This window comes from Xenopus laevis, chromosome 1L, assembly GCF_017654675.1.
Source record: "Xenopus laevis strain J_2021 chromosome 1L, Xenopus_laevis_v10.1, whole genome shotgun sequence".
Taxonomy (NCBI): domain Eukaryota; kingdom Metazoa; phylum Chordata; class Amphibia; order Anura; family Pipidae; genus Xenopus; species Xenopus laevis.
The window spans coordinates 166,337,750-166,350,603 of record NC_054371.1 but is presented as its reverse complement, the minus strand read 5'-3'; the positions used below and the strand labels follow the sequence as shown (position 1 = coordinate 166,350,603).

Genomic DNA, 12,854 nt, shown 5'->3' with positions numbered 1-12,854 from the left:
ATATTTGAGCGGGAGAGAAGAACCACAGAAGTCTCCCGTCTCTTTCCTGGCCTTTTTCCTATTGAGTCCGCACCTGCAGCGCCTGTCACACTAGGCTGCAGTGCGGTGTTACAGTTTAAACCCCTCGAGCCCCACGTACTGGGCGCCAAAATGTAGCTCAATAGTAAATTGAGTGCACCTTACTCTACTATGGGCTTCACCTCCTAGTACATATGCTCTGGATGAGACCTTAAATCTTAGGGAGCGAGCCTTCGCATCGAGGTGGAAGCAGGGTGTAGTGCAACTGTAACAGTAATCAGGGTGCAAAGAATTGGACACCAGTGGTTCTTATAACTTAACCAAATAACAGATTTATTGAGCACAGTATACAATCCTCAGTGGAGTGTATATAGATCAGAACATTGCAGGTTCATACAATACATTGAATAGGCAGTACTCACAACACCTTTGGTCAGTATGATTCTCCTCAGAGATAGGAACAATACACGCAGCTTTGAGGAGGTACACCCAGCTTTCAGCCTTTTCCCTAAGTGGAACCTGAGGGGAATCTATCTACCCTAGGTCTGTACACTTATTCCCTACTTCTGGGCAATATGTACCCTGGGATCTTAATCCCACTACAATCCTCGTAGGAGCCTCAGACTGCTCAGCTAAATAAACTGACTGACTATCACTCCTAGAGTGATCTATAAGTGTGAGTAGCCTATTCTTACTAGACCTGACCTGTCTAGGTTCCACTCGAGCTCTGCCTCCTGCACAGGCTAGAGCCAGCACAAGATGGACCCTGAAAGTATGGCTTCAGAGCCTTTTATACTCTAGCACAGTGCCATCTGCTGGTCACTGTGGGAAACAACAAGAGTCAACAGTACCCCTCCCAACTGTATTTTAGAACCCAATTAGGTGTTCATAACATGGAGGGACTGCCTGCACAAAATACTAGGGGCTATTTACACATCCCTACACCTTGAACCAACATTTTGTGATGGTCTGTGTGCTACCTCAGAGATGACCTTATCATAAATACTGCAGCTCTAACTGTAACAGTAAGAAGAGTGGAAGCAAAAGACAGAACTCTCTCTGTTAATTGGCTCATTGACCTAATGTGTATTGTTTGTTTGGTTTGATTATGTGCACCATGAATCCTAGGATACCAGGGGAGGCCCTTATTTTTTAAAATGGCAATTTTCTATTTAGGATTACTTTTTTTTTACTACTAAAAAAGTAAATTATTATGAAAATGCTTTATTTGCATGAAGCAGGGGTTTACAAATGAGCTGTTTTATGCAATCTTTTTATAGAGACCTGCATTGTTAATGGGTATAGTTTTAATTGCCCTCTGGGGAGATGATCCTAAACATTATGGTGGCAGTGGATGTGATCTACTTAAACTTTGCTAAAGCGTTTGATACGGTACCACACAGAGGATTACTGATTAAATTAGGGTAAATTAGGGTAAATTGGACCAGTGTTATTAGTGAAGTACCATAGGGGTCTTTGAGATGGGCATTGTAAGTACTGCCTCTATTTTTGCTGATTATACTGTTCCCTGAAGGTTGATTGTAAGGAGATGAAATATATTTTATTTTAAATGTAATGCAGTATCACATAGAGGATTAGTGATTAAATTAAGGTATATTAGCCTGGAACATAATATTCATACTTGGATAGAGAACTGGCTAAAGGATAGATTACAAAGAGTGGTGATAAATAGAACATGTTCAAATTGGACCAGTGTTGTTAGTGTTTCACAGGGGTCTGCCCTCGACCCTTTAACTTGTTCATCAATCTTGAGGTCCCCTGTAGGATGTTTGTAAGGAGGTGAAATATATTTACAGTATTTCAAATAGTTTAAGGCAATATTCAGTTCAGCCAGTAGGTAGCACCAATCCTTAGGGTGGTGGCACACAAGGAAATCAGACGCCAAGCGACAAATCATCTCTACTGGGGGCAACTAATAATGAGGTAACATCCGAAAACGGAATCGATACCTATGCCATCCCACTGGCAATTCGCATTCTTGCCGGTGGGAAGGTGGTGAGAGGATCCTATGGAGAAATGCTGATTTTGTTTGGCTGCTTTTGTGTAACTGATTCCCACTGATAACATCAGGCTCCCCTTGCCACAGTGTAATTATAGGAGTTTTATTAATTATGGCTCATGATAATACTTTGATACAAATTAAGTCTTTGATAGAAATATAACACAAAGAACTGTTATCAATGGTGGTTCATAGTAATACTTAGATAGAAATATAACACAAAGAACTGCTGAACCCAATATGGTATACGCGACAGCTTTATAACATATAATTCTGTATAATGAAGCTTTGTACCAAATTAGATAATGACCTAATACTTGCATTTGTTCCTAATATGTTTGTGATTTCTGGAAGTTCTCATGGGGCTTTCCTTTATTATAGCCAGGGGTAGAATATGTACTAAAGCGCTACTAGTTGGCTAGATAAGATCTCTGCTTCGTCTGTGCTTGTTGGGAGTCTGGCCAGATCTTGTTGAGCACATGGGAAGCAAGATCTGTTATTAACATTAAGTGGTGTAATGGATGAGCTCATTGTTTTTGAGCATATAAAACTGAGGCTCTCCATTCAGTCAGCTGAGATCTCTCCTGTGGCGTAATGCGCATCGTGCCCAGGACCTTGTGGACCGTTTGAGGCTTCGATCTGCTCACTGTCCCTCCCAGTCTTGGTTGCAGAGACGGGTCACTCGTAATGTATATCTTTTTCATTTCTTATCTCTAATAAAACCTTTGCTAATACATAGCTGTTGTGTTAAAGGACCAGTAACATCAAATTTTTTATACATTATACATTAAAATAAACACCAAGACAAATGAAACTTTAAAATCACAAAGCCTTTATTAAGAAATAACTTACCGAAACTACGCTTCCGCTCCTTTTCAGAAAAGGCGACAGGGCAGAAATCCATCGTGCGGTACTCAATTGAGCGTCGCATGATGGATCGCGACCACCTTTTCTGAAGTGTAGCGCAAGTGGAATTTTGGTAATTTATTTCTTAATAAAGACTTTTCGATTTCAAAGTTTAATTTGTCTTGGTGTTTTTTTTTTTTCCATGTATTGTACACTAACAAATTTTTTTTTAAAAAAAATTTGATGTTACGTTTGATATCATAATCACTACAATCTCTGCTCCGTGATAACATGTCAGAATATGTCTTGTGATTTTGCTTTATCACCTCAAATAAAAACAAGTTTGAAAAAAGAAAAAAAAAAAAAATTTGATGTTACTGGTCCTTTAATTGTTTCCGAGAGACTTAGAACCGCTAGTAAAAAGCACAGTCTGTACCTTGCGAACCCTTTGAGATACTGATCAATATAGTATTTGCCTTGATCCATGTCATTATTTGGTGAGATATCTAATTTTTACAGAAAAGTCCTACCCAATCCCTTTTCCTATGATGGGATCTTAACAGTTATGGGTAGCTGCCACTTTGCAGAGTGATTTCACTACAAAACCTAAAACCAAATTGTAAGACGCGCCGTGAGATTTCCCCGTCCCTTACCTCCCGGTGTGGTACCTCAGGTGTGCAGGCGCGTACTTCCGGGTTCGGTAGCCAAGTGACGCTGACGCTTGACGCCGAGCGTCATGACATTTGCGTCATGATTTCATGATTTGCCACCGAATACGGATTCTTGGCACCAAATCCTCTTTAATTGCCCAGTCCTCCTTTTTGACAATGCCCAAGCTGGCTTCAGTTTACTGATCCTCTCGAAGCGTTAATATTGTTTTTCAATTCCTGGTACTTGACTCCTGCCTGACTTTTTGACTTTGATTCCTGCCGCCTGCCTTGATCCATTTGCCTGACCTTCCAATATATTTTCGCCTAATCTTTACCGGTACTTTTTTTTTGACTTGTTACTATTTTGCACTACTCCTTGTTGGTTCCGCAGCAGAAAGCCCAGGGCCCCAAAAGGGCGTCGGTGAACACTGAAATCCACAGGGGTGCCCTGTGCATCTGTGTGTACCCTCAGGAGAACTTATGTAGGGGGAAAATGTAGTGGTTGCCTTGACTGGGGGTGTGTGGCAAACATCTGTACCTTCCAGTCAATCGGGGGTTTCCTTGTCCTTTAATACACATGTGGCAACTCTTCATGTTTTAGATGAAATGCCATTGCAGTATTAGTTGTGACTTCTGCTAATCACAATCCTTCAAATCATTACTTTGTGACATTACAATGTACCAGGCTCTGAGCTTCATGGGGCTCTGCAGGTTTAGATTTTAGTTTCAGTTCTGTCTGTTTTGTATCACTGTGAGACGGGTCACTCCACAAGTTACAGTAATAATTTGCATCATCCTCAACCTGCACCCCAGAGATAATTAACTCCCAGACATTCTTAGACCGATTGGGTTCCACAGAGAATCTCCCGGGAATCCCAGATCCTCTCTCCTGACTACTAGGGGAACAATAGCGATAAATAAACTGGGGTTGACTTCCTTGTCTTAACTGGTACCATTGCATATATGTGTTTTCAATTTTGTCTTTAAAGGCACAAGGCAACCTGGCTGTGTCCCGCAGTGACACTGTTACATAAGGTGTCTGAGTCAGTATCTGCTCATTGCTGGCACCTACAAATAAGAAAAGAAGCATATTACACGTGAGGTTTATACCATAACAATAATACATTGCAAAATATCTCTGTATTTTCTTACATGTGAACAGATAAGAGACAGAGAAGAGCAAGAAGAGAGTACAGAACATGATGCAGGATGGTGCAGCTGCACAAATCTTTCTGTGACACAGTTACGCCTGCCTAATAAATACCTACTGACAGACAAGAGACACGCCCCCTTATTCACAGGTTGCTGTTAAGTGATCAATGCCCTGCAACTGCCTAGCAAAATGCAGCTCTTACATAAAGGAACAGTAACACCAACAAATGAAAGTGTTGTAACGTAAATAAAATATAATGTAGTGTTGTCCTTGTTAGCTGAGAGCTGATCTGAACTGCATGTGACACACCAACTTCTGTGTTAAAAGTTGCTTTATAGAAAAACACTTCAACATAACATGTCTGCAACAAGAACTTGATGTCCGATAATGAGGGGGGTTCCTTTGGTAACCAGAAATTAAATAAAGCTTTACTAGAAGCAGCTAGAAAAAAAGTAGTCAATAATTTACTCTCATGGGAGATAAAATTTGTCTTAGGAATTGAAGAAAGCATATTATTATCTAGATGCAGTAAAGCAAAACACGGAGATAATTGAATTTTTATCTTCAGTCTAGAATTCAAGAAACGAGTGACTTCCCTCCAAAATAGATTCATCTTTGGACAGGACCATAAATAATGGAAAAGTGACACATAAGTCTCGTCACATTTAGGACAATATGATATAGGACTATTAGAGGTACCTTTAGAAAACATTTTTCCATAGCCTAGATGGATAAGCTTAAAATTTTGTATCATCCAACTCTCTAATACAATTAATTTATTATAATTATTAATAGATTTCACCAAATCTGAGGGAGACACTTGACATTGTAAAAGCTCAGTCCATTTGATGAAAAGATGTTGATAACGGGTGTGAGTCTGTACCATAAACATTCCAATATTTTTTAGATAAAGAGTTAATAGAAATCAAACAGAGGAGTTCCAAAAATTCTGCCAAATCATCTGCTAGCTTGTGGTCAGCTAAAACCAAATGTTTGTTATTATGCAGCAGAGAAAGACCGCATTGACAAGCTAAGTAATAATATCCATCAGATTCATGAAGCTTGTACTATTTTTTGAGTTTTGACCAAGACATTAAGGATTTCTTAAGTGGATCAAATAAATCTTTAACTAAGACTAGTAAATTTCTCTTAGTAGAAAATATAAAAAGGAATCAGACTTATTGTTTGAGTAAGAGCTTAGCTGGCATGAAAGGGGTTTCTGTATAACTATACCTATGTCGAAAAAAATAAATGTTTCCACACAAAAATAGAATCACGATAGAGAAGATTCCTCTTAAAATCCCAAGGAACATTTCCCCATTTGCTATGTAAAACAGATAAAATATCAAAGAAGGGTTCTTGAAAGATCTCAATGTCAGGGTTTATAAATTTAGTGCCTTGAGAGATCCACTCAATAAGATATCTAGTGAGGGCTGATAAATTAAAAGCTCTGAAATCAGGAATGTTTAAACCTCCAACTTTAACTTAACTTATGACCTAGCACAATGTCTTACCAACGTACATATACATTTCAGGAAAACACTGACCTTTCACACTTTTTACATTAAAGGGATACTGTCATGGGAAAAAACATTTTTTCAAAATGAATCAGTTAATAGTGCTGCTCTAGCAGAATTCTGCACTGAAATCCATTTCTCAAAAGAGCAAACAGATTTTTTTATATTCAATTTTGAAATCTGACATGGGGCTAATCATATTGTCAATTTCCCAGCTGCCCCAAGTCATGTGACTTTTGCTCTGATAAACTTAAATCACTATTTACTGCTGTACTGCAAGTTGGAGTGATATCACCCCTCCCTTCCCCCCCCCAGCAGCCAAACAACAGAACAATGGGAAGGTAACCAGATCCCTAACACAAGATAACAGCTGCCTGGTAGATCTAAGAACAACACTCAATAGTAAAAACCTATGTCCCACTGAGACTCCTTCAGTTTCATTGAGAAGGAAAAACAGCAGCCTGCCAGAAAGCATTTCTCTCCTAAAGTGCAGGCACAAGTCACATGACTAGGGGCAGCTGGGAAATTGACAAAATGTCTAGCCCCATGTCAGATTTCAAAATTGAATATAAAAAAATATGTTTGCTCCTTTGAGAAATGGATTTCAGTGCAGAATTCTGCTGGAGCAGCACTATTAACTGATGTGTTTTGAAAAAAAACATGTTTTGCGATAACAGGATCCCTTTAAACCCCGATTTTGTAACATTCTACGTGTCACATACTGATCACCTGAAAAATGCAGGTTCTATCTCTTACAGGGAGAAGTGTGTGAATAAAGGCACGGGAAGGAACAACCTTTACAAGTTACAATGGCAGTATTTCAACATGGGATCCAAAATGCTCAGGAACTGGAGTTTTTCTGATAAGGGGTCTACAAGAAAGTCATTAAGGTACTAAATAAGCCCAATAGGATTGCTTTGCCTCCAATCAGTACAAGGTACTGTTTTATTATTACAGCGAAAAAGCGAATCGTTTTTTAAAAAGCTTAATTATTCGATTATTTGACTATGAGAGATGGCCGTCCTGTAGTTCAGAGATGGATAATAGCTTTCTGGATAATGGACCCCATACCTGTATCAGTAAAATATTTATTAATAGACTTTATTTATGTGAAATCGTGTTTTACATACAGTATGGGCTATTATATGTGATTTTTTTTTTTAATTATTTTTATAAAAACCTGCAAATTCCAGGGGTATAGTTTCCTTTTATATTAGTGTGTGCATCCACATTTTTTTCATATTTGTTAGAAAAACTCTTGGCACCCCCATGTGTAAAATGGTATTCCTTTTCCTTTAATCCAGTTCAGCAACAGATAGAGGACTGCAGATTGGATGCCCATGATGTATATTCTGGTAATCAATAAGATACGTATTTGTACCTTTGTCTATACTTGTCCCAAGGGGGACCTCTGAGTCCCATGACAATAAGTGCCCTTTCTTACCCAAAACCAGTAGGAACCAGTTTCTCATAATGTTGGTACCTTGTTTAAATACAGATATCAGAGGTCCGAAAGACAGAAAACATATAGGCAAGCATACTTAATATTTGTAGTTCACCAAATAAAACGAGTTTGAGGTTCATTCCTATGTCATTTCAGTCAGTGCATATAATAAATGATTATTGCATATATAAAAACAAAAAACATAAAAACTGGTAACATTACATTTCAAGACTACTGTTTTGCAGCAAACCCTGAGCTTTGGACTGTGTCTGACCCTGAGCTTGTCTTATTCTTCTGTTTTGTTTGCTTCTTGTTTTATCCCTGTATCTTTCCCCTTGTAAGTCTGAATGCTTTTCCTACTCTTCATTTCACCCTGAGTTAAGTTGGGTTCACAAAATGAGCAGATATTTGGTCAAGTTGCACTGGGCCAAATTGAGCTGACCTAATTGTTTGGGTCCCAGGCCAACAATCAGATAATAAAACTACTAAGCAATGTTATTATACATTTCTTAACAAATTTCCAGAAATTCCTGCTGCCCCCTTAATAATTTTGCCCCAGGCCTGGGCCTCTTTATAGTAGATACACCAACACTTGTACTGTATTTTTGTAAATGGGATCTTCTCTTATATTTCACAGCATTAAACTGAAGAACATTTAGCTGAGCTTTTGTTTCAGTTCCTCACAGCAATACACCACTGTGCAACGAGCTGGATGGAGGATGATATATAGCACAGTAATAATCTGCATCATCTTCAAGTAAAGCTCCTTTAATGGTTAAATAGCCAACATTATTAGGGGAATCTTTGGATCCAGAGAACCGATTAGGTACCCCATCTCCCTGGTGTTTGCTTGAGTCAGACTTAAAATACAGTAAGTATCTGGGGCGATTCCCTGCTTTCTGCTGAAACCAGAACACATAGCGATCACTGATACTGTAACCACTGAGTGTGCAGGAGATTCTCACTGTCTCCCCCAATTTCACTGATTCAGACACTGGCTGAGTAAGAGAGACTTGGGCAGCCGAATCTGTAACACAGAAACAGAAGTGTTAGAAACATTAAATAAACAGATACATTCTTATTAAATTAAAGGAAACCCCAGTTTCTCCCAAATGCTCTTACATGTACAGAGAGAGGTGAGAGAGAGGAGGAGGACAGCCCAGGACATGGTTCAGTACAGGATTGCTCTGCTACTATGGTACTGTATCTCCTATCAGGATCCCTATTAAATCCCTGCACAGATCTGACCCAGCCCTTGTATGTAAATGAGCTCACAGCTGCTAGTCACTTGCACCATTTGCTTCATTTACTTCTGAAAGTTAAACTATTGTGTAACTATTTCTATCCTTCAGGAGCTCCACATGTGCCAGAAAGTTCTTGAACAAAACAAACAGCAACAGGCTTTATTTTCTTAAAGCGCAAATCAGGGTTTGGATACTCACAATCCTCTGAGGTTTATCACATACATGTCAAGTAACACGGCATTTCAGAGCCAGCACATTGGATCAGGGAAATCAATAACCCTGAATCCCTACACTACAGGCCAGTCTTGCCTGAAGGGAGAGCTACCTCCTTGCTATCCCTCCTAGTTGGAGTCAGGCTGCTCTTGCTAAAGTAGCTCTATCTGACTCACTTTCCTAGAAAGTGCTGTTATAGAGAACTACCCTGTCCTGACTACTCCTTGTTTAAGGGTGGTCCAGTATCCCCGACTTCACCAAGACATTCCCGTTACTGCGGCCTAAGCTCCATGCTCCCATTACCAACCTCTTCCAAGCACTATACTGAAGTGTGGCAGGAACTTGTGATCAGCCTATAGTTTAATAATACACTATAAACATTATGCTAATAAGCAAAAGTAGACACATGGGCTTTTGCCCAGCAACCAGAGCCAGGGCCGAAGTTTGGCACCCGAGGCAATGGCTTCAATTAGCGCCCCCCCCATCGAGCATTGCCATTTCCCACCTTACCATGACAATATTTAAATAAAGAAAGCATGAAAATGTACAACACATTAATTAATGAAACGTATCATTAAATAAATATGTAATGTTAACAAAAATAAAGTAAATGTCAGAAAAACAAAACAGTAGGATAATTTGATCCTGTTAAACAAACTGCAAATGAAGGGTTCCACCAATACACCAATACTGGAATGTCCACAACATTTTACTTTTAACACAACTCCTATGAGAATAGTGCAATAAGCTAAAACCTCCTCAGTGATAAGGTAGCCCTTCCACTGCCAGCCCTCCCATTTTTAAGGTAGCTTAATATGTAGCTGCAGAGTTTTCACCAATCTTTCTGCCACATCCATCATACTGCCCCCCCTGTACCTGTGCAAGCAGCCATCCATCATACTGCCCCCTGTGCAAGGAGCCATCCATCATACTGCCCCCTGTGCCTGTGCCAGCAGCCATCAATGTCCCCAAAGCCCCAAGCCCCCCCATCTGTACCTGTGTCAGCAGCCCAGCAAGCGATTTCAAAGTAAGCATTAAGAAAGTACTAGTAGTAGTAGGGAGCTGCCCAAAGTGCCCAGGGGCCCCAGTCAGCAGGACAGACAGCAGGTGTCTTCAGCTCCCTGTTACTGCTCCCTCTAGTGTGCACAGCAGCAGGTCCTCTCTCTGCCGGGCCCAAAAATGGAAGGTACAAAGTCACGCTCCCAGGGCGGGGGAGCACTTTCAAAATTTTACCTGGATTAAACAAGCCACACAGGGGGTTTAGACATGCGATTTTTTTTATAATTATAATGCTTTTACTAAAGGCCATGGGAACTGATGCCCTAGGCAGTTGCCTACCCTGCCTATCCCTTGTCCCGGCCCTGACCAGAGCACAAGGAAGTGGAAGTGTAGGCATTTAAAGCCATAGGGGAGCATTAACCCTATGGGCCCTGCAATTATTAAGTAATCGATGGATACAAAAGTGGCAGCTCCTCAGCTTAGAACATTACAACAGCACACAGCCTGGGAGACACCTTATCAGATAAAAATATCAAGTGGAAGTGAATGTCTTTGGACTATGTTACATACCTGTCTGTCTCAATTTCTTTTCTTTCTGGTAAAAATATAAGTAAAGTTAAATTAATAGAAAAAGAAATAGCAATTGAAAATGTATGTACAGGTATGTGACCTATTATCCGGAATTCTTGGGATCTGGGGTTTTCAGAAGAATGGATCATTCCGTAATTTGGATCTTCATACGTAAAGTCTACTAGTGAATCGTGTAAACACTAAATAAACCCAATAGGCTCATTCTGCTTAGTTTGGATCAAGTACAAGGTACTGTTTTATTATAACTGATAAAAGCAAATCATTTTTAAATTTAGATTATTTGGATAAAAAAGAGTCTATGGGAGAAAACCTTTCCTTAATTCAGAGTTTTCTGGATAATGGGTTTCTGGATAACCTGTATAACAATAGAAGGGACAGAAACCGAAGGGAACATTATTGTTTGTGTGAAACCCTTGCAATGTGTGATGTTTAGCTCTGTATAGAAACAAAACACCCATAATCAACTATAGAGCTGCCAGGGAATTTTTTTTCGACCTAGATAGGGAAACATTCTTGGGGCATTCTCCTCCAGTCAGTGGGACCACCACCTCTTGTGGCATGGGTGCACTCCTCAAACTCAGCCTCCATCTCTGATGGAGAGTATTGGAGTCCATCCAATACTGCTGGATCCTCCACCACTGTGGAATTGTAAATGGGCACTTCTCCTCAGTGTCTGACTGAGATTCCTGGGGATTTCTACCAAACCTCATCCCAAGGGCCTACTATACACTGCTGCTTGCCGCTTGTGGTAGTGGCGAACTGCAGGAGCCAACAGGATGGGGCCCACTGAGATTTTTCTTGGTATCCCAGTGGGCCAGTCTGGCCCTGCTTCTCCTTCAGTGGGAAGCCTCCTACCTGCTCACATAGGAACATAACTGAAGTAAAACTGCTCCCTTTTTCTTTTGGCACCTCCTCTATTCTGATAGGACACTTGCCTTGTCCCTCAAAATGGCAGATTGCTTGTGACCATTAAATCTCAGTCTACCTCCTTCTCTTATCTTCGGGTAGTCCCACCCACCTTCATTTACTTGTGATTTTTGTCTGGCACTTTCTTACATGGATTTTTTTTCCTCCCTATCAATTCCGATGTTGGACACCAAATATAACACTATTTAGACCGATTGGATGCTCCCACTCTGTATTACCTTTAAATGCATTAACTCAGTCTTTACCACATCAGTCACTCCCTACAACTCCTGGTAGAGCATGTTTTACATGGGATTCTTCCTCTCAAATGGTCCCTTGCTAAATTGGTGGAAGATGGGTTAATCAAGCTTCACACACAGAATTTGATCTCACAACAACTTCGGTGAAATATAAACTTTATTTGATGGATCTTTGGTGGTACCACATAGATGGTAAATTAACATTAACTTGATACATACTAACTACCATGATCTTATATATCACTCCTAAAGTGAGTTATTACATATCTTTCTTACACTTACTTCTCCTACTGAGGCCTATCTCCACCTCAGGCTCTTCAGTATCATTCCTGTTATCTCAGGCAGTAGAAGACCTAGATGTGCCCCTGGTTGGCAGTTCAAGAATGATGATTATTCTAAGTAGATACAACCATAAGCACTCACTCTGCGTGTTTATCTGCAAATACAAATAGATATGTGGATATGCACACACACACAAACAACAGATGTTCTTGCAGGTTCTTCACTCTTTATGCAGGGTGGTTAACTAGCTAACTCTCTCTCGCTCTGGCCCAGCCCCTTTGGCATTTCAACCATTTACCCAGATCCAGGAACTCGCAGGGAGGAGTAGACAGGTAGCCAGGGGCGATCCTGGCCCCTCTGCCGCCTGAGGCAGCAGCAGTTGCTGCTGCCCCCCCCTCCACTGGAAATTCACTCTCATTTTTGCTGCCCCTGGTACCTAGTGGGGCGCTGCTGCCTGAGGCGACAGCCTCAACTCGCCTCATTGGCGAAGCACCCCTGCAGGTAGCATGCCATAAAAGAAGTTGTATAGGCCACTCCCCATTTAAACCATTCCAATTGAGGTTACGGTCATAATTGTAATTGTAATCATAATCATAATTGTAGATCTTTAAACTCTTTTGTAGCAAGTCCTGAGCTTCAGACTGTACATGTGACCCCGTGCCTATTAACATTGACTGGTATTTCAAGTGTTCCCCAGTATCAGTAAATTAA

The 12,854-nt window shown here is 40.4% G+C and overlaps 2 protein-coding genes and 1 gene segment (V, D, J or C); all 3 read right to left on the bottom strand.

Moving 5' to 3' along the window:
• XB5865341.S (uncharacterized XB5865341 S homeolog) overlaps positions 1–12,854 on the bottom strand; it is a 250,518-nt gene that overhangs the window by 61,798 nt on the left and 175,866 nt on the right. The window lies entirely within an intron of this gene.
• LOC108705958 (immunoglobulin lambda variable 5-39) overlaps positions 1–12,854 on the bottom strand; it is a 218,055-nt gene that overhangs the window by 55,523 nt on the left and 149,678 nt on the right. Inside the window, exons 1-2 of one of the 8 annotated variants that reach the window (XM_041566823.1) lie at positions 8,771–8,874; positions 8,352–8,675 (exon numbers count right to left, since the gene is read on the bottom strand). The exons of 6 other annotated variants lie outside the window; for them this stretch is intronic. In XM_041566823.1, the coding sequence (XP_041422757.1) occupies positions 8,352–8,675; positions 8,771–8,816 (370 nt within the window). In that variant the 5' untranslated portion in view covers positions 8,817–8,874. Of the gene's footprint in view, positions 1–8,351; positions 8,676–8,770; positions 8,875–12,854 lie in introns of those variants that run through there. One more of the 8 variants, XM_041566811.1, reaches the window with a different exon arrangement.
• LOC108695663 overlaps positions 1–12,854 on the bottom strand; it is a 90,467-nt gene that overhangs the window by 58,714 nt on the left and 18,899 nt on the right.